Here is a 22,892-nt window from a genome sequence, read left to right on the forward strand (position 1 = left end):
ATATCCAGTATGGAATTGCTTAATGTTGCCTATAACATGATAAAGTTGCTCTTAGAATTCCTGTTAAGTGACTGTTCTCTGTCTCTGTAAAAAAACAAAGGTGCCAAAAGAGACAACTATTTCAATTAAATTGGATTTAGTAACTTTTCAGTTGTTGTTTTTTCTCCCCCCACAAATGGATTCAAACAAGTCAGCTGCCAAAGGCATAAAATGATTCAAAAAACCCTGGCCAAAACCTAAAAGCTAAGCATGCTTCTCTCACATGAAAATCATCTGTACAAACCAGAGAACTCATTTTGAACCAATCCTAATATTGAGAGGAAAAACTGAGAACAGGATGAAGTTACTCATCAAAATCTATCAAACCTGATAAATGCTTCGCTTGTTTTGTTCCAGATAACCCGTATTTTATTCTCAGGAATTTGTTTGTGTCTCATATTAACATGAAAGCAAAGACTTAATCTGCAGGTCTTTTGGAGCACACAGGACTTCCCTGCCTGCCAAAATTCTTCCCTCTCAGAGAGTGACCTCAGTTCCACAGACGTAAGAGGGACTTGACTAATTTTTGTCAAGCAGTATGGCCGAAGAGCTCTCTCTCTCCCCAGCTCTTTGCCAGTCTTCAACTGGATTCCGTAAACACACAGAGGCAGGTAGAGTGTGTGTGTGTGTTTGGGGGTGGGGGTAGCGGTGGGGTGTCTGCTTTTGAAAGTTATCTTTCAAAGGTAATCTTTCAAGTTATCTTTCCAAAGCAATCTACTAAAGTTAGACAGAGTTTAACATCCTTTCAAGATGAATCTCTAATTATATAGTGTCTAGGAGTCCCAACTATCATTCAGAGATACCAGACAATCTTTTATCTTTAAAATATACAACCCAGGACCTTGATCAATGGTCCTACCATCTCAGCAGATAACTAGCATCACAAGCACGAACAAAATAAACTGATGATAAAAACGTAATGGAACTAATTGACCTTTTCCTTACACAGAGACGATAACTGCCTTTTTTCCTGAGGTTAAAAAAACATTATTTCAGAAATATATAAGATTTAGAAAAAAACCAGGTGCTTTGTTTGGTTTTAAGAAAGGAGTTTGCTTGGGTTCAGCTTTGAGCATGATTCTCAGTAAAAGAAAAGAAACAGGATATCCAGTATTAATCAGTTACTGCTGTGACAGTCATCTCCCAGCTGGCCCTTTATTTGATACGTATATAAGCACATCAATTTATGAAGAAAAATGCAAACAGCAAGGTGGTGAAAAGGAAAGACTGGAGTAAGGAAGGTCCCTCAACCACGGAATGACTTACTCTTACCCCTCTATGCAACATTCCAAATAGTACTTGTTTTCCTGTGTCAAAATTTTTTATAAATCTTGTAAATTTGATTCAAAAATCAAAACTTTGAAGACACAAGGTCATGTTTCAATTTCTAGTGGAGAAAGAATCCCCAGAACATTAAACTCTTGCATTTAAATCCCTTTTGTCAGCATCTCAAAAGGGAGAAGTTTACAAAGCAACAGGTCCTCTCAAAACTTAATTGATAATTAACTCTTCTCCATAACATTTGACCCATTTCAAATTCTTCTCACTGAGATTTAACTTGGTCAAATAACTACAAATAATAGCCACAGGACATTAACTAGTTGTCGTAAACAGATACTCTGTTCAGAATCTCTTGATTTCTTTTCCTCTATTGAAAAGAAAATGGATTTTCCCAGACACTAGATAAAACTTCAGTTCATCTTTTTGTGAGACACAAATGTGAGATTTACCACTATCACTCACACACACACACACACACACACACCCGCACACACACTTACAAATACAGTACTTCTTGGCACTGGGGAAGAATTATCTAAGATCTTTAGGAATGCCCCTATTCTCATAGACCTTGTGACAGATAGGTCTCCATCATAAATATGACACAGAAGATCCAAAATGTTTCAATGGTTAGGAGAATAAACAGCAAAGGACCTCTGGAGATGCTAAAACTGAGCTACCACTAGACAGACTTGACAGCTAATTGAACAGTTCTCACACACCAGCTGGCCACTAGGTACAATTCAAATTTGTGCCTGAGAAAAAAAGGACAAGTTATTTCATCTTTTGGATCTTCAGGGTCTCTCCTGCATCACCGAAACTGCAAAACTTGAAATCCTGAATCTATAACTGCCAAGGGCCTCTATCCACCTATCTATCATTTATTTATCTATCATCTACCTATGCACACTTTTAGCTGTAACTTTTCAGCTTAGATAGAGTCACATTTTATTCTTTAAAATTCGCTATAATATAAATGATCTTAAATGGCCAATTAAAGTTTCTACGTTTTAGAACTATTATGGATTTTGCCAAGCACATTTAAACAATCATACACGTTCCATTGATAAAAACCATTCTTGACATTTACCCAGTAAAGCTGTCCTATGACATAATATATTATTGTAATTGCTGAGAGAACATACTAAATCTTCCAGCTATAATTTGGAATCTTTTTCCATGAAGAGTCCAGTCACTGCTTTCTATCTACTCTCCCTCCTCCCCAAACACTGCTAATTTAATTCACTGTGAAAAGTTTTCATAAGAAAACCAAAAATGTCCTCTAGGTTCACATACCAATGAAAGTGGCCAAGGAAAACTTTCCACTGTGTTCTATTACTGTGTATAAAGTGAAGATATGAGAAAGATTGACTCTAATATTTTGCCTCAGTTGCTAGGATTTTGCTAAGCATGTGTTAACTTTATGCTGTATTTGAAAAACTATCCAATTTCACATTTAACTTTCAGGTTCACAATAAGCATATAGTGTATTTTAAACTCCAGACTAAAATACCTTAATTCACAGGGAATACTATTCCTTCTTAGATCTAAGTGGAGTTCTGGGTATGTGAAGTTTTGAAACACAAAATACAACATGGCCACTAGGTGGTGATGTCCATCCATTCTTATATTACGAATTACCAACTAAGTTACTTAAGACAGAATTTACAATATCCTTCAAAATCATGATTATTTACTTCATGTATCAAGATTAAATGAGTATATGTGAAATGTTCTCAGTTTTGTGATGGAAAGCATGAAGAGAACACTTTGCTAGAAAATGGACCTCAGCTAAACAGTATTCAGCAATCTGATTGCATTCTGTCCATTCAGGTCATGAATCCAAATTTTCTATCTGACTAGAATGTCCAGATGCACGAGTTTACCTTTGTCCATTTTTTCTTTTAAAATGATCAGATTATTTATATTCATATCAATGGTGAAACTGTATCAGAAGCAAAGCCAAATCTATAATATCCACCCCAAATCCTTACAAGAGGGCAGATTATAAACAAACATGTATGCACGTGAACTAATGCCTTCATTGTGATTCACATTTAGTTTGTCTTTAGGCAAAATCTTACCTAGACTAGACATAAAATGTGGTACCTGTACTCAAAGCTGACTTCTTTGTGCAAACCCCTATCATCACCTGCAAGGGACAGCGTGCCACAGCTACAAGTATTATCCCAATGCTGGCAATGCCAAGGGGAAACAGATAACCACAAAGTATAAAAGCCAACTCCACAAATAGAAACACTTTCCCAAGAGGACCGCTTACCCGTTGGAACATATGCTGATAAGAAACCACCCTTTCACAAAATAAAGAACTCAGAGTAACCACTCTGGGTTACCCCCAGCCTTTCAGAACATAGGTCAAATGATTATCTGCAAGGAACTTAGGAGCACCCTTTATTACAGAAATCAAAACATTTGGTAACTTTAAAATGCCTTTTTCCCCCCCTCCTCCCATGGCTGTACTGCACAATAGGCATTTGTTTTCTGTCTGTGGGGGGTACATTTAACTTTGTTTTATTTAACTCCTAAGGGGCAAATGCCCCCACTTTGAGGTAGAGATCTACCTCTTCTGATTCTTGTACTTGCTTAATGTTACTCAGGTCTGGGTCCTTATTTATTTATTTATGTTTTAAGGGAGGTTATAGTCTTGCTGTTATCTTTTCGTTGAACAACCAAAAGGAAAGCTTTGTTTTAAAGGAGAAAGAGACATTTGTTTTGGTGTCACTGCCCTGGGCTGGCAGGCTGGATTGGACCCTACAAACATGAATATGCTGAAGAGAAGGAAAACTAACTTGGGGTCTCCTGATAGCTGTTAAAATGGCAATATGCCCATTATTTTCCTAGCTGGCAAATCTCTGTGCGGGAGAGACAATCTGGCAGCTCTTGAGTACAGCACTAATCTCGTGTAATAGCGTGAGCTCACTGCCCTACAAAGCTGTAATTATCAACAGCATTTTCTAAAGGATGTGAGTTCCTCCCACTGTGAGCGAGAGCACTTGGAGTGGGGGAGGGACAGACAGAGCCCCACGAAGCCCTTTGCATTTAACCCCCACCTCTGAATGTGTCAGTGGGCTCCTTCACCCCAAGCCTGTTTGTAAAGGTCTTCAGGCAGGAAGTGCTAAGGATCCAAATGCAGTGGGAAACTGCCAAAACCCATTCCACATTTTTGTTTGCCTTTTCCATGAATTGCCTTAAAGTGATTAACAATTGAATTTAAATACCTGTACATGATTTTAGAGTTTCACAGAGCACTGCTGGGAAAGCATCTGTGAGAGAGAATTGATAAATTTTTCCTTAAGGATAATCTGGTCAATTATGAAATGATTTTCCAGGGATGGGTAAGTATTCTTCCAGCTGCTTGACCTATTACTAGCTATCTGCACGCAAGTAAAGGCAAGGCAGAGATGAGGGTTTTGTGTTCCAGAACTTCTATGCCTGGTTATATTTCACACGTAGAATCATAAGAACCAGTTCTTGGTTTCAAATCAAACTGAACGGCAGCACAAGTGAAAAATTTTATTAAGAGCTCAGTAGTCTTTTGCAGAACAGAAACTGAGAATTCTTCCACTCATGAGTAATGTGTTAAAGGATGAGGAAACAGCATATGTTTTCCTTGGCTTTTAGGTTAATATAATGAAGCCTGTGAAGTTTAGCATAATTGAATTAATGTTGATATGCAGTGTGACTTGTTCACAGAGAAGTGGCATTTGACTTGGAGCTCAAACCACACCACTGCTGACACACTTCCATCTGCAAATACTTTACAGAGTTTTCTAATATTTTCAGGTAGACAAAGTAAAACTTAAGTTTTTAGTTTGAGGTTTTTGTTTTGCACTGTTTTCTGCCAAATCATGGGCAATGCTTTCACATGAGCAAAAACCTACAAACAAGCTTAGAAAACACTGGGAATTCGTTCAGACTCTTGATTCTCTTTTCAATGTCCAAGACATCTGGGACAGAGGGAGGAGAGGAACCTTTGTGTTTATAAAAGGGTAATAATGATACCTTCCTGTAGAAAAATAAATAATGGTTTATGGCCTGCGACTTGTTACTCCTTTTCTCTGCCTCTTTTAAGTGTCTGTTCCTGAGTTAAGGGCTATTTCTTCATTGTTTCTACCTTTTTTCAAAGCTGGTTTTTCTCACAATACTTTGCTTGGCAGACTGACGAGTTTATTTATGAAGAAAGGAAAGGGGACTCCATATTTAAAGTCAATCCACAAATCTGGTGATTCTCATGCATCAACTCTAACCAGGAAGATGACTGGGAATCCCAAATTCTAGGTGCCAGCTTACCAGTGCTGGACCATGCTTATCAAGACNTTTTTTTTTTTTTTTTGCAAACTCTGTCAGAACCATCAAGGGGCAAGGTGAGCTGGTTAGAGCTAGACAATAAGACATTTATGGTTCTGTGAATTAGTAACTTGTTTGAGAACTTCCTGAAGAGATTCAGACAAGTGCAGAGGAGAGGAAGGCTTTCTGTTTTCTCCAATGGTACCACACAATGAGAACGGGGCTGTGACTACTTCCGGGGAAGCTGACAAGCCAGCAGCCTTTCAGGGCTTGCCTGAGTGCAGACAAAATAGAGATGATAGAAGGAAAACATGAAAGAGATGTAGAAAAGGATTTTTTGTTTGTTTTTGTTTTGTTTTGTTTTTTGCCAAACAAATCAAACTCTCCAAAAGCTCCCCAACATTTTTAAAAGGGAACTGGATTGTCAGTTCTATTCAATTCTCAACCTCTGGATAACACTCTCTAAGGTGACATTTTCTTTTGAAGTAACTGCTTCTGATCCACTGAAACATCCGATCCCCAGTGGTGAGGGGTAAGCTTTGTTGGTGGTGCACAAACTCACTAAAGAGAAGAGAGAAAGGACCAAATTCTCCCCTTGTGAGAAGTTTTGCCTGGGGGTCAGAGAGAGGAGGGCGCATGATGCTAACAGCTTTAAATCTCTGAGGTCCATGGGTTGATTTTAAATCACTGGTTCGGGAGATATGTTATAAAAAGTAGTGTCATGAAGGCACTAACAGTTTCCAATCCCTAACTGTGTGATCCATGGACACACTATAGAGTCAGTAGTTGTACAGAAAGTTGTGAAAATGATTTTGCTAGGAAATATATAGGTAGGATGGTATAAATGATTCCATAGTGTTCCTTGATGTCTGGCTGCCTCTGTGCTTGGAAGAACGGACTCAGATAGAGGATGAATAAATGAACCTCTGTCCTGCCTTAGGCAACCAATTCATTCTCCGTCAACCAATCTATAGAAAATAAAATAACATTCAGGGCTAAGATTTTTCTTTTGCTTGTTCTACTACATTTTGGTTTTGGATGATATGGGTTTTCTAAGTCATTTTTCTTCAGAAAGTATAATGACAGAATATGTGCCTATCTTGAAAAAAAAAATCCTCCTTCAAAGTTTTGAGTAATTGTTGGTTTCCTAAAGCTTCATGGAAAATCTGCCCTGATATAACTCAAACCTGCAGGGGTGGCAGAGGCTGAAAAGTTTGCTTTCCATTTTTTCTTCCCAGACCTTGCTGTAAGTGTATTCTTGGGACTACCATGGACAAAACTGTCATCATTTCCAGTAAGCACATCTGTTTTCTTCTGGGTTAATAACTTTTGTAAGATGCATTACACTCAGCTATAAATCTATATAGATCTCTCTCTATATATCTATATATCTATATATATCTGTTTGGGGGGATCTTTTTTACACCATTTTTGAAATCTCACCTATTATGTTTTCATGGTTTTCATATTGATACAACATTAAATAAAATATTTAACTAAACAAGAATTGTCACAAAGTGATTCACCCAAAAGACTTAATTGGTCATTTCATGATTCAAAAGATAACAGAATAAGACGGTTGAGCAATGTATAAATGTTACTTATCATTCAGGGTTGCCCAGGTGGCTCAGTCGGTTAAGAGTCTGACTTTGGCTCAGGTCATGATCTCACCACTAGTGGTTCGAGCCCTGGATTGGGCTTTGTGCTATCAGTGTAGAGCCCAATTTGGATCCTCTGTCCCTCTCTTTCTCTGCCCCTCCTCTGTTTGCCCTCATACTCTCTCTCTCTCTCTCTAAAAAATAAATAAACATTAAGAAATAGTAATTATCATTCAAAAACATTTATTATCTGTTTATGTCAATACTTCTGCTAGGTGCTGAAAAAAATAGAAATGAAGGTTACTCCCTGCCTCAGAAAGCTCAGTGTTAGGAAATTAGACCCCACAGGGGTCAGTGGTTAGATGTGAGGAGGACACAAGAGGCTTCTGGCACAAGTAGAGGAGCTCTTGGAGGGAGACTCGTGGCTAAGTAAGGCATTGGAACATTTATTAAATAAAATTAGGGCAAGAGGTGAGAACATTCCAAACACTAGGGCAAGAGTATGCAAAGACCCTCAGGAGTTTGATGTCATGGCTTATTCCAGGAACTTTAAGTAGTTTGAGATGATACAGCTTAGGAAGTGGCAGGTAGAATTGGTGGGCTTGATATGCCAGGCTCATAATTAGAATTTTATAATGAAAGCAAGAGGAAGATATTGCAGGATTTCAAGAAGAGAGTAACAAGAGTTCATGGTAAGGGGACACGCAGGTCATAGGCACTGGGAAACAGATCTGGGGGAAACACTTCAGACTAGTCATTCATTTAACAATTAGGTTAAAGAAAGAACTTAAAAGTCAGCTAAAAGTATGGAAGCTAGATAAGAAATGTTTGTTTAAGTTCGCCAACTTTAATGTGTATTTAACTTGGATAGTTTAACTTAATGTCTTTGAAGACATCACTTGGGTGACAAGTGAAGTAATTCATTATTGAAGTTATTTGTCAGAGTTTCTAATAAAGTACTTAGGGCGTCTTACTATTAAGAGATCAATAGTCAAGTTAAAGAATAACTTGTTAGTTGAAAACCAAGGGACAAAGTGAAAGGTGACTAATTATTAGAAAACCTAGTGACAAAATAAAAACTGAAACGTGTTAAGAGAAAATAACCTTCATAGAAATCACAAGGGTAAGGCTAGATCCAATTTCTGCCTGAGTATACTTTTGTGAAACTTACTGGATAAACCCCCCAAATGATCCAAAAAAAAAAAAAAAAGATTTTGAAGATACAAGAAAAGCAAGAATTTGGCATGTTATCAACATCATATTATAGAGGCCAATAATGTGGAATGAATCAATCAGAATCAGAAGAACAAGAGCAATTTAGATAACTTGGCCAAATAACATTAATGTAGTATAAGCATATAAATGAACTTAGTCTTGTGATACAGAATAATCATGTTAAATATGATGTAATTATACTGCAAGTTTTGTGGAAGCAAAGTTTAATTATTCTAAGAAAATAAATTATTGAAACTGAAAAACCTAATAGAAACTTGTTTGCTTTTACTGAATTGAAAGGCTGAATAACAAAAGATAATATATGGTAAATATCAAAGGTTCCTTTTGTTTTAATACTGCTCTACCTCCCAAGAAGAATAAGCTCTAATAAATCTTTCAAACAAAAAATGGGGGCAAAGGGGAGAAGGGAGAAATCACTCTAAAACATAAACAAAGTCCTTAAAATTGCACACAGTCAAGGTAACACCATTTCCAAGTGTAAGCAGATACTGCTTTCCCCAATGTAGAGTTTACTATTAGGGATCTTTTCAAAGGCAAGACACTTGGAGTAAACAGCGAAACAAAGAAGAACTATTTTATTCAAAGCCTGCAAACATATGGAACCCGTTAAGGGGATGGTGGCTGCAGAAAGAACTACAAACGAGTTTAAGAGACACCTAGGTTGTGTCAGAAAGGAAGGGATAGAGGCGAGGGTGGTTACAAAAGCAGAGTGGGCTAGAGATCAGTCAGATGGGAGGGAGACAGGCTGTTGGGCAGATGGTCTTTTCTGTTCCAAAATGTTCAAAGTTAGGGACACTCCTTAGCACACTTTTATTTGACACAAAGAGGGAATTAAGAAGGAACCAAGGGTCTGTCAGAATGCTTTCTAGATATGCTTGTGTTGTTTCTTTGATACGCTTTGCTTGTTTATGTAATTCATCTGCTCGCTTCTTCAAACGGAGGCCCTCGCTTGCTCTCTTCAGAACCCTTAGGTTTCAATGTAAAAATGTGAACTAATTTAGGGTAAGGTTCTTGTTTACATTGTACAGCTATCTACATGAGGTTGTTATCTTCCTCTGAAAATTTCCTAGGAAGATCAATATATTTCTCTTTTCAAAGCGCAATTCTTGCTTACTTACCAAGTTTAGGACCAGTCTAGGCCATGGAAATGGCAATTAAGTTATTTTTTTAATGGTATTTTTCACAGTCCATTTAAACTTAATGGACACAGACCAAAACAAACAAACAAATAAATAAATAAGTAAATACAGTTGAGGTGGCTTGCTTTGCCATAGTGGACTAACGATATCTGATGAATCAAGCTCACCTGAATGGCATCTGACAGGAAAGAAACATTCCCTTAGACCTCACTCAGCTGCCAGCTATAAGTCAATATTCAGTGTCATTAACCAAGCTCATAGGTAGTATAAGGGCCTTGTCCTAGACACCATAAGAAGTAAAAAGCAGGTGCAGCGCCTGGGTAACTCAGTCGGTTGGGCAGCTGATTTTGGCTCAGGTCATGATCTCACGGTCTGTGGGTTCGAGCCCCTCATCGGGCTCTGTGCTGACAGGTCAGAGCCTGAAGCCTGCTTTGAATTCTGTGATTCCCTTTCTCTCTGCCCCTCCCCCCCTCAAACTCTGTCTCAAAAATAAAATAAACATTAAAAATTTAAAAAAAAAGTAAAAAGCAGGCAAGAGAACCACTTCCTTGAAAAGCTGAACTGCTAATGACTGGAGTAAACATCTAGTAACATACAAAAGAATGAAAACATACAAATCAATTCTATATAACCAATGAGAGACTGGAAGTTGGGGACTTGGCCTGACCAGGCCAGGTCAGTATGTAGCCAATGACAGACTTTACATACACCACACCTGGCCAAATGCTAGGCTCAGAGCAGGAACATACAGGTGCACTTTCAGATAAGCTGTGGTCAAGGTCTGCAAGGAACAAATAAGCACCAACCAGAGCCCCACCTGAATCCTTGGTGTTCTAGCTTTTGTAATACAGTTGGGACCTCGCAGGACCTACACTTATCAGTGGGCTGTGTCTAAGGGAAAGTGTGTGGAAGGAAGACTTAGTGGTGGGTCTTAAGTCTCAAGTCACCCCACAGGACTCAAGTATTCATTCAACAAAAGAAAACTCGTTAAATGCCTATACTATATAAAATACATTAGAAAAATTACAAAAACAGTTTTAACTATCTATAACAACATAAAAGAATCCTTTAATTTTATATTCCCATATTCATTAAGTTAGTAAATCAAAATAGTTTATCTTCAATTAATATTTAAATATAGAAGGGCTCACACCATACCAAACACCATTAATCAAACTGACCAAAATTATCCCTCCTAAAATTATTTATTTTAGCAAAATAAAAATATACAGTTGCAACATCTGCAGATAAACCATCCACTTTGGACAATGAGGAAACAATAGTATTGATCCAGAGGGTATGGTTCATAGATATTACTGGGAATATATTTTACAGTCTACTTTCCCTATGTTTTCTGCATCTTGCCAAAGAACCTACTTATGAACCTGAATATGACAAATGACGCTGAATAAACATAGGGAGTGATGGCAGAGAGAGGGTAAGCCAGATTTTATTTTAGGGTTGCTCAAAGCAAAATGTAATAAGAGTATCTTTTCAAGTCAAGGAGGTGCCAGCCAGAATAAAGCATGGCTTTGGAAAGAGGCCTGAGTTCAAATACTAACTTCACCACTTAATAGAATTGTGACTCCGGGCAAAAATCTCAGCCTAACTGGCCTTCCCTTTCTTTACCTGTAAAACACTTACTACCTCTCTCAAGGATTATTGTGGGGAACATATATATGCCAAGTGCTGGGTATGGCAACTGACATGGAGATGACCTGAGTGGTAGGTTCATAAGAACAAAGAAAGCTTTCTTGAACAGGGTAGAACTTCCAAAAGCAGAGGTTATTCCCGCCTCTGTTCTAAGACCAACTTTACATTTTGTCAAATTCATGGAATCCAGATGAGTGGTGGGTAATGAATAAAATTTAAGCACCTAAATAATTCACACACAGAAAGAGCTTAAAAATTATTTTTGATTTTTCCTGCTATTCATCTAATTTTGAATTGAATTTACACCTCTTATCTAGCCCAGTGGATCTCGACTTGTCTGCATTTTGGTATCACCTGGAGAACATGTGGAACATAGAGCCACCAGAGGTTTTGCTTTAATGAATTTGAGCTGATGCCTAGGCACCAGTTGGTAAATTATGTTTCCCAGGTGATTCCAATGAATAGCTGGCACCTAGAAACACTAGTATAGCTAACCACACTTGAACTATTTCCAAAAAAATTACACTCACATGTATTTAGAATAGTGACTCAAAACAGGTTCGGCAGTCCTAAGAATCTTATTGCAGCCTACTCAAAGTTGTGGCCAGTATTACCAAGTCATTCCTTTCGTTAAGAAGCAGAGAAAGCTCAAAACTATATAATTAGTCAGCAGAGTTTGAGTGGAAGAAAGTCCACAAGATCATAGTTCAACAATCTTTTTTAAGATGAAAAAAAAAGAGCATTTTGGTTTGGATAAAAATGAGCCATGCCATATACCAGATTTCCAGTGCAAGTATATAACAGGGAAAGCTTTTTTTTTTTTAAAGGCCTTTTCTCTTACATTTGTTCTTTCCCTTTTTCCTTTGAAGCCATAAAAAGCAAAGATAACCATCTGAAAGACAGACTTAAGGCAATTCTGCTGATTATGTGGTTTTCCAGTTCAATGGAATCTGATACGCTCCTCTTTCAAAGAAAGCCACAGTGATCGAGCACTGGTTGTGGGTCAGTTAGCATGGAGATCCATTCTAACACTCATTTATTTCACTGAGTGACCCTGACCAAGTCACTTAACTGGTCTCCAGTCAAATATAACATGCAATCAGCACACAGTAACAAGGTCCAAGGATTGGTATTTTTCATGAGCAGTTAACTTACCAGTGTGCTGCCATCGGTCCAACGGAAGTCATGTTCAAACATCTTGTCATTGAGGCCTATCCACTGATAATCATGGCCCACACCTAAGAGAGGGGAAACAACACAGATATTTTTACTACCTTTCCCATATATGGATGAAATGTATCAAAGAAAATTATTTTCAGAGTGAATCATGCATCCTCTTTCCTGGCTGGAGTTTTATTTAGTTGCTCATAAAAATCTCTCATAGTCTAACTATCTTTTGTTCTTCTGCCCAGTGTGCTTTAAACGCAAAAGCTAATTCACAAGCACTGAGAAAGATTAAAATATCAGACATAAGAAAATAATTTCCCTAGCAGTTTAGCATAATTAAATATTTTTCCATCCTTACTCATGATAAAAACTTTCCATTTTTTTTATTAAGCTATGCCATTGGCAAAAATTCAGTGACCTGATAAAATGTGACAGATCATTCCCATGCTAGTCTCACTGTGGAAGCCACATGTTTCTTCTCAAAGCATTTCAAACAGTGAATACCTAGACCAGATAGCCCTGCAAAATTATCTTCAAAAATAACGACTTTCATTGTAGATGAGTCACTGGCAAGAATACCATGCAAAAAAGTTAAAAGAACCCCCATCCAAATTGCAAATTAACTATCACACTTCTAAAAGGTAGCAGGCGTTATGAGAACATATTTAGCACAGCAACAAACAATGCTTCATAAGCAAAAAAAAAAAAAAAATCCTCCATATTCACTACATAAAAGCCAGCTGCTCTCCGCTTTGTTCTAGTTTAAAGAGTCATTCAACAGCTCTGATAGTAAGTTTCATTAGCTTTCAGTCTCCATTTGTTCATACCCTTAACATGAAGCCCACCTTCTATGGCCTAAAACCATGAGCAGTGTGGATGAGAACCAATTTTGTGCCATGGGTAGGATTAGGGTGCTCTTATACATTCAATTTTAATTAGGGGATAAAAATAACTGGAAGCAGTTTTGTCTTTAACTTTAGACAACATGAGCACATCTTCAAACTAGCAATTACGAAGGCAGCTATCAGAAGGATGAGATGGAACCATAAGAAGGGGGCATTTTGGTAAGTCAAAAACTGATCAAATAGCAATTTCCTGTGACTCAACCTACAGCACACTGTTTCACCTACTGCTGGCAGATTAGGAAATTCTTTCCTATATGAGAGGTGAGCACTTCTCAAAGCAGGGGACTCATGCAGGAGAGAGGCTTTTCAGTAGTTCAGATGAGGCATTTAGTAAATTGAACGGCAACAGACAGAGTTACTGCTGTTCAGTGAGATGCAGAAAAAACTAAGATGGTGACACTGAGTGAGCTTCAAACCCTGAGTACATTTGGTACATACGGTTCACAAACATCTGTTCCTCATGAGACAGGATGCTTGTAAGATGCGCGCCCTGCAGGCGGCATTCCCGTTCAGCTGCGTCCCATGTGCGCCGATGGGCGAAGTATTTGTAGCACTGCCCTTGGAATTTGTGCCAGCCATAGTCACACGTCTCTGTGTCTGGAAGAAACAAGGCAGGGGCTTATTAAACTCACCTACGTCATTCCATCTTGCCTCAGGGATCTACGTGCTAGTAAGAAGACCTAAGCCAATATCAATGCAATGTCTCTGAAATTACATATTAATAAAATTTGATCACGATGATGAGGACAGCATAATAATGATAGCCCAAGTGATTCCTGCCAAGTGGGTGGCTGTACATCTCTGGACTGAAAAGGCAGTATTTTAACTGCAGTTTCCTTGATTAGAGCCAGTTTCAGGAGGAAAGGAAACTGGAAGAGGGGCCAGACAAAACTTCTTAGGCTGCAATGTCTACTGACTCATTTGTGAAGCAACTGGGGCTAAGTCCTTACCAACACAACTTTTCTGAAGAGAATCATTCAAGTGATAAGATAAGAATTCCAGCTAATAGGATTATGAATGCTCTATTTGAAGAAGGACTTCAAAGGCTCTAAAAGTAGTTCCTTTACCACTTCCAGAGAGATAGCTGGGTGGCCATGGGCTCTTGTCAAGTAAGATTTACAAAGAGAGGAAAAAAAATTCTTCATCAGTAGGCAGCTTCTGGGATATAGCTAGGATGGCGTGCCTTTTTCATCAAAGGACAGGAAGTATAGGTAACTACCCATGCAAATGCATCACGATTTTAAGTTGCTTTAGGGTGAAATAACAGAAGTCATATCCCACCATGCCACATACACAGATACATGTATTTATATATACATACATATTTTTTTTTCTCTCCTGTAACAAGCATACTATAACCAGTAACCTGGTGGGAGGAGAACATTTATCCAGTATACCTACATTTTATACTGGCAGTGAGCTGCAGCTATAGTTTCTAGATTCTAGATTGGCAGGTTTTAAATATTTTCACAGGAAAGCAGCCTTGCTCATAGCACCGCCTTTTCGCTGGCAACCTTCCCTCAGACTCATCCACTCACAACTGGGGTTAAACTGTATGTATTAAATGATGATCGGTGGAAATAATTTTGATTATCATAAAACATATCTCACAAACGTACTGACTGGTTACATGTAAGAACTAAAAAACTGCAAAGTTTATAGAATTTTAGGCACAAAGAAACTTTCCAAATTACCTATTAACCCATCTCCCCTTCCTCTAATCCTACCAGTTGATAAAGGAAACAAAATCCTACTACATGAAATAAGTGTTTGCTTTATAGGTCAGACTTGGTGGCCAAATTGATAGTCAAATTATCTCCTGAGTCTCACACCATTTACTCTCTTTCTACAATTGTGGGAAAGTATGAATTCTGAGAGATTTTAATGTTTTCCTGGCTCTAGGGATTTCGACCATAGTCATACAACAGATGTAGCTTATCTCTGGGAGCAGTCTGCATTTCAGTTTAGTCTATCCAGGCTTGTTGTTAGTTACAGCCAGCTGACTAATTGGTTTAAATAACGTGCACTGGAAGTTTTGAGTTTTATTAAAGTGTTGTTTGGAGACCACCAAATCTCATAGGAATAGACTGGAGACACAGCTGGATGGTTTGGTATTAAAGTAGCACTCAGCCCTGAAGAATGAAATGTAATTTGGCTACTTGGATGTAGCAATTTTCCTTTTGCGATATTCATGCGGAAGAATTTAGAGGTGAGGCAGGAGGCGTGGGGAGGAAACAAATCTTCATATATGAGGGAGTTAGTTTATAGGGAAGGACAATTGGAAAGAATTTTAGAAACCTCTTACTGCCAAAGTCAATAAGGTGATATTATAAAAGCATAGCTTTCCTTAACCATGAAAATTAATATTTATTATAGGACACAGCTTAAAATTCTAGAGGATCCTTAACTTATTGAATATGATGCTAGAAAAAATTCTTCTATACACTCATATCCTCCATTAACCCAGTGGTTTTAGTCCAGCTTTCTTTCTTTGTCTTTTATCATTAAAATAGATTATGATTAAGTATGTTATCCCCTACACCCAAAATCTCAACTGATCATAAAATTTAGATGCACGACCACATCATTGCTACAAAGCCTTTCTTGGTTAACAGGTGAGTATATTTCTATCAGAACACAGGTCCAAATTGGGACAGTTTGTTTGTTTGTAGTTTGTTTATGCATGTACGCATGTGTGTATGTATGTGTGTATGTTTGTATGCATGTGCTTATGTATCTGTGTATGTATGCATTCATTTATTCATCTGTGCTACTGAAGCCATAGATTTATGATCCTGATGATTATGAATATATGTGCAAACACCACTTAACAAACTCTTCATTGAAAAAAAGCCAAATATCCATATGGGTTTACATAACTTGTATTATTCATGCATTCAATAAATACGTAACGAAGGACTAAGTGTCAAGCAGCATCTCCTGAGGGTGCTATTCTGATAGGGGTTATTGGAAGCAACCTGTTTGTTTTTTAATCTTATCTAAAAATAACAGGATATACATTTCATTTATTAAAAGCAATACATTTAGATGATATTTTCTTAAAAATCATCTGACATATAGAAATTCGTCTTATGCTTTAAGACTACTATAATTTGTAGGTTACAAGAGGAAGATCCAGATTTAGTTTTGCCTGCGTGTGCTGGCTGTGATGAGGGAGAGTGCGATCATTCTTGTTCATGGCTACGGAAGCCGAAACTATCACTTTTAAGCAATTTTACTAAAAATGTATACTCTTTATGTCATGTAGGTCACATTTTCAACATTTGTGACATATAGCTTTCAAATCTTAAGAAACCATTAACATTTAGGCACTTCTTGGTGGCAAGCTGTATCACTGAATTTAGTTTGGGGCAAACTGTGTGTACAGAATTGTTTCCATACTGTTCTTTTTTTTTTTTTTTTTACAAATAGTTTATTGTCAAATTAGTTTCCACATAACACTCAGTGCTCATCCCCACAAGTGTCCTCCTCCATGCCCATCCCCCCCTCCCCCCCACATCCATCAGNTTTCCATACTGTTCTAAGAGCCTCTTCTAGATTTTATAACCATTATCACTCTACCAACACATGTCCCCTATTCCAGAGTTACTGGGAGTTGGAATGTTACTAATGCAGAGAAGAAAAGGTCAGCTGAAGAAACAACAAAATAGTCATCACTGAAATTTGGATAGAAGACTGTTTAGACAACAATGCTGCTGTTAATGAAAAAAATATTTGTTCTTAGGCAACCTGAAAAGAGGAGAAAAAAAAAAATCTTTCAGTGTCTTGGCAATAAATCACAGGAGCACAGCTGCAATCCAGTAAACAGGCTGGGAGAGCTGTTTCTCAGCAAATAATGTGGATGAAAGCACACTTGCTTCAAGACAAAACAGAATGTGCCCCAAAGCTAGGTGGCACCAGAAATAAGAGGGAAAAAAAGCAAAACCTTTTTATGATACACATAAATAAAACGCTTATCTATGAGAGTTACTTTAAAGTGTGAAGAAATCAAGAAAAACCTGGGCTTTATAAAGAAGCCTAGGTTCGTTTTCCCCACTCTCTAATTTACTAGTTGTGTGACCTTGAACACGTCACTTTTCCTTTCTGAGCCTCAATTTCTGACCCACTTCCCACATAGAAATACTGTCAACTAAACAAAATGATGTACCTATTTATTCCCTGTCAAGATTTATGCTGAGTCACCAAGACTGGGGACCTTGTCTGTTTTGCTCAAAGTTCTACTTTCAGGGCCCAGGACAGTGCCTGGAAGTTAGTAGGTGCTCAGTAAACATTGTTGAATGAATGATTAAAAAACATTTTTTTAACACTTATTTATTTTTGAGAGAGAGACAGACAGAGCATGAGCAGGGGAGGGACAGAGAGAGGAGACATAGAATCCAAAGCAGGCTATTCAGACTCTGAGCTGTTAGCACAGAGCCTGACGTGGGGCTCAAACCCACAAACCACAAGATCATGACCTGAGCCGAAGTCCAATGTTCAACCTACTGAGCCACCCAGGTGTCCCGAATGAAAGATTTTTTGAACTGCTCCTTGGACTTGAACTAAGGGAAGCCAGAATCATTTTAACATATCTGATGTTTCAAATATCCCACCCTTTTGTTTTCTTTAAAAAATGGTATCTTCCTTACTGTTTTCCTTAAGAAGAGGATCTTTCTTAGTCAATTTGCATATTTACCTTTTAAATTCTAAAACAGACCCATCCTATGCAATAGAGAGAGAGAAAGAAAAAAAAACTTAAAAAAGGAGCCATCATCCATCCTCTTTGGCAATTCAATACGTGCTGCTTTCAGTTTTGTTCTAACTGTGGTGATGTCTGGATTAACACTGCAAAGCAGAATGTGGGGCCAGACCAATGTGTCTAAGCGTCTAATACATTTTCATTCTGTCTGGTGGAAAGAAAGCTTGGCACTAGATACTTTTTTCAAAGCCAAACCACTGTATGACTTTAAGTAAAGGAAATCGACATTTCAAAGCTGAGGATGCTGAACATGCAATGTGTTTCTGATTGATGACTAAGAAATGTTACCATTAACCACCTAAAATACACTCTCAGGTTGGCCATAAAATACAAATTACAGGGATCATGAGATTCAAGCAATCCTGAACATAGGCCTTTGTTTCATTCAGAAAAAGTAGATGCTTCTTTAGTAAGAAAGCTCCCTGTTGAGCACATTTATTATACCTTTTACTTAATGTTTGCCAAGCCAAACTTAATGTATTCTAACAACTATAACAACTCATTCTCCAGAGATGATTAACTATGAAAAATAGGCCCATTGACTTTCAAGTGCTTAGGAGGAGAAAATAAAGGCAACCAATATTGAATTTGATACTCCTTGGTATAAGCCACAAAGATGGATTAAAGTCAATGCCTAGTTTGTCTTCAGGAAGAATACTTATAACAATGTTCCTTTTGTTGGCTAGATGTTCCGAAGTTTAGCTCAGTGTGCCTGTCTGCAATTCTAGGTTATCAACAAAACAGCAGTGATTGAGTCAACACTATTTTTCAGGTGTTTTGAGTTAAAGTCAGACACATAAGAAAACCTAACATAGGTAACCTGTGAATTTCCCCTGCAGGAAAAATATATGCCATATAGCCAACACTTCTAAAAACACCCAAATAATTATGACAAAAAGCTGTCTGGAAGTAACATTTGAAAGGAAATATCAATAATTTTCATCCTAGAAATATTGCAACAGCTCTTACCTTGTTCACAAAGTGCACCAACATAGCTTGGAAGGCAGAGGCACCTGAATGTATTAAAACCATCAACACATGTGGCTCCATTGCGACAGGGGTTAGAATGACATTCATCAAAATCTGAAATAAAATCATGAAAGGCCACAAAAGTATTTTCAGAGAAGGTCAAAGAGTCCCATTTATTTTAAGGTTGCCAGATAAAGAACAGAACAGCCAGTTAAATTTGAATTTCAGATTTAAGAAAATAATAATTTTTTAGTATAAATACGTCTCATGCTATATTTAGGGTCCACTTACAACAAAAATTCATTGTTTTATTTTTTAATCTGAAATTAAAATTAAACTGACCTTCCTGCATTTCATTTGCCAAATATGGAACCCTAAGAAAATTTCAAAGTTATTCATAGGAGGGTCATTGTCTCCATTGCTTTTAGATGAGTCACATGAGTGCTGAAACTGATAAAGAATTCTCTGGGCTTTCCACTCTCAATCCTGGCTCCTGCTTTGATTATCTCACCTGTGGAATACCAAAAATATGTAATTGGCCTTCCTGTCTCTGGGCCTTTCCCTTTCCAGTACATCCTTCATTCTGCTGATTGTCATCTCTAATTTACTCTTTGGCTTCCAAAACTTCCATCGATCCTAACTACCCAGGGCAGAGATCTTCCACATTGAGTCCCTGGACCAGCAGCATCAGCATCAACAGAATGTTAGAGATGTTAACACCTCAGACCTACAGAATCAGACCCTGCGGGGGACGGGAACACCAATGATCGGTTTTGTAGAAGCCCTCCACATGATTCTGATGATACCAAAGTCTAAGAATCCCTCTACTAAAACAGGAAGTAATCCCTTGAATTGAGAATCTTCGCAGACATATCCAGATCCAACTTCCTTTCGAGTATTTTCTTCTAATAGATTTCTCTTCCACAAACCCATAAGTAGGCATACCTTAATACTTGCAGTAACTCAAATGCAGTCTGCAGTCTGTGGTGTGTGTACTTATGTTTGCTGTGTCCGAGTCTCCCAAAGCAGCCATCAAAATCCTCCCAACTTTAAGGTCTATATTAAATGCAACTTTTCTATCCAGACCTGTATGATCTGATGAAATTAAGGCTTTATTCCCATTGTACTGCACTGCCACTAAAGATTTAATTAATGCTTATATTAAATAAAGAGTATTCAACTATATAAATATACAAAGTTAATTAAATTTCCAAGAGGTATATAATGTATTGGTACCTAAAAAAATGGCCTTAGTAATGACAGTATTATATAGGAGTGATACCAAACACTTGGTATCAAGTGATGCTTGCTAAGTACCAGCCACTATTCTAAAGCTTCACATAAATGAACTCATTATTTTCAAGTAAAATAGAATGGGAGGCAAATAGATGTTTTTATACATATATATGTAAATATGATATTTAAGATGTTAGTTATTCCTTAAATGCATTATTTTGCTATTTCTACGTCTCTACTAATTAACACAGAAATAGGGCTTACTAGCTGTATTGACTTTTCTTTTTTGTTAATGCAAGCACTCTTGGGGCATCTGGTGGCTCAGATGGTTAAGCGTCCAACTTCGGCTACAGTCATGATCTCACAGTTCGTGGGTTTGAGCCCTGGACTCTGTGCTGACAGCTCAGAGCCTGGAGCCTGCTTCAGATTCTGTGTCTCCCTCTCTGCCCCTCCCTTGCTTGTTTTTTTTTTTTTTCTCTCTCTCTCTCAAAAATAAATGAATAAACATTAAAAAAATTCACAAGATGAGCACACTTTTAAAATGATTGTTAAGGATTTTATTTCAGTATTTTTGTGTAATCTAAAATGTTGTCCTGGTCTTCTTTACTCAATTGTATGAAAAAACCTTTATGGTACCTCTAAAAGGATGACCTGACCAATGTATTTCCTCTTTTCTCAGAGGAAAGGTCAATATTTAGCCAAATCAGAATGGGGGTCATTTTTTTATATATATAAAGAAAAGGGAACCTAAATAAGAATGAGAGTGAAAGGAACTGATTTAGTAAAGACACAATATACTCCTTGAAACACAAAAAATAGGACAGAAACCTCACAACTTCTTCAGTTAGAGGTGGGTTAGGCTGGCATCTGAGACCACCGAGGGCCCATTCCACCTCAAAAGAGCGAGTTAGCTCAAAACACAAAAACTAAACTCTCTAATTTTTAAATGTTTATTTATTTAAATATGTTGAGAGAGTGAGAGGGAGCACAAGCAAGGGAGGGGCAAAGAGAGGGGGACAGAAGGTCCAGAGGAGGCTCTGTGCAGGCAGTGGAGCCCAATATGGGACTAGAACTCACAAACCTTGAGATCATGACCTGAGCCAAAGTCAGACGCTCAACTGACTGAGCCACCCAGGTGCCCCAAAACTCCCTAAGTTTTAAGTTCAGCTTTCTAAAATTATTTTGTATTTAAATTGATTGCTGAAATGTCATTTGAGGGAAATCGATTAAAATATTTCCTTACTATTTATGCAACTTTCCATTTGTAAAGCCTACCTAGAAAAAATGTAAAAAGACATAAGTCACTTCAGTAAGCTTTACTGAGTTTTGGGTATATTAACAAAATTCAGTAAATACCTATCTCCATTTCCCAGACTCTACTTACATTCTCTGATTTTAATGTCATTTAACAAATAATTCATCCACACATGGGTTTTTCTGAAATCCTTTGAGCAGTATAAATTCTGCCCCAATATATCTTCCGGAAAAACATCACACTCTTTCAGGCAAGAACATCTTACCAAGTTCACACTGGTCGCCACTGAATCCCGGCACACAGGTACATACATAGGAAGTTTCAGTAGGATAACAGGTGCCTCCATTAAGGCACGGGTTTGTTTTGCAACGATCAGGTCCTACCATGTTCAGGAAAGTAAGAAAAGCAATTAGGCTCATATCCAAGTTTCAGTACATTTAGCATAAATTGCAACTTATTGCTACCATAATATAAGCTTTACCATAGCAATTTAGATACTACACATAAAAATTAACATTAACTTTATTCTCTGGAGTGTTTCTTGGCATTATAACTAATTGTTACGAATTGATCTACTCATTTCTGGGATTCAGTCATCATTATTTTTACACAAGATTTTGTACAGTATCTGGCAACTAATATATTCTACTGCAGATTTAGTTGGCATGATAATGGCAATTGATTTTAGTCAAAAATGATTACACGTATGTGCACAGTGAATGGAAAATGTATTCTTTTAAACGAGGTTAGTTCATGTGAAATGGCTGGGTACACAGAACATGCATTCTTTTTAGCAGTTTGGCTGGTTATCATCATTTGAATTATTATGCCTTTTACCACTTAATGCTCAGAAACTGTTTTTCTTCGAAAGTGTGCACTGAAGTCTCTTCTGCTACATTAATATGCTTTTTCCAAAAACACGTTCCAAATGTACTCCTTTAAACTATACTTGAAGAAAAGCAACACATCAATTAAACTCTACTGTATAAAAACAAACCCAAGACAAACACCTCACCTAAAATGAAACCCCCCAATTTTTTGAAACCTCAAAGTTTTATTACAGTTTTGTTATTAAGACACAAATAAAATCGACACTCCTAGAAGATAAATGTAAAGGCAACAGACACAAGTTTATGAGAAACCCTTTAAAATTTGTTTTCTAAATGCAAATACTTTTACAATATTTTGAGCACATATATTCTTCCATAATACTGATTGGATAATTATATTTACCCAAATCACTTATATTTATTATTTGAATACTTTTTCCGGATCACCTCTGTTTCAAAATGTTCAAAAATACAGATAAGAGTTGGAGGTTCTACAAAATAATTGAAATAAATAGGA

The 22,892-nt window shown here is 37.4% G+C and overlaps 1 protein-coding gene across 2 annotated transcripts in view; it reads right to left on the bottom strand.

Annotated features, from left to right (window-relative positions):
• Window positions 1–22,892, bottom strand: part of VCAN (versican) — a 108,818-nt gene that overhangs the window by 13,098 nt on the left and 72,828 nt on the right. For both annotated transcript variants that reach the window (XM_077759848.1, XM_077759847.1), the window contains 4 exons: window positions 21,811–21,924; window positions 19,055–19,168; window positions 13,765–13,923; window positions 12,410–12,492 (listed from right to left, as the gene is read on the bottom strand). In XM_077759848.1, coding sequence (XP_077615974.1) covers window positions 12,410–12,492; window positions 13,765–13,923; window positions 19,055–19,168; window positions 21,811–21,924 — 470 coding nt within the window. The remainder of the gene's footprint in view (window positions 1–12,409; window positions 12,493–13,764; window positions 13,924–19,054; window positions 19,169–21,810; window positions 21,925–22,892) is intronic.

The sequence above is a fragment of the Crocuta crocuta genome, unplaced genomic scaffold (genome assembly GCF_008692635.1).
Source record: "Crocuta crocuta isolate KB4526 unplaced genomic scaffold, BGI_CrCroc_1.0 scaffold162, whole genome shotgun sequence".
NCBI lineage: Eukaryota > Metazoa > Chordata > Mammalia > Carnivora > Hyaenidae > Crocuta > Crocuta crocuta.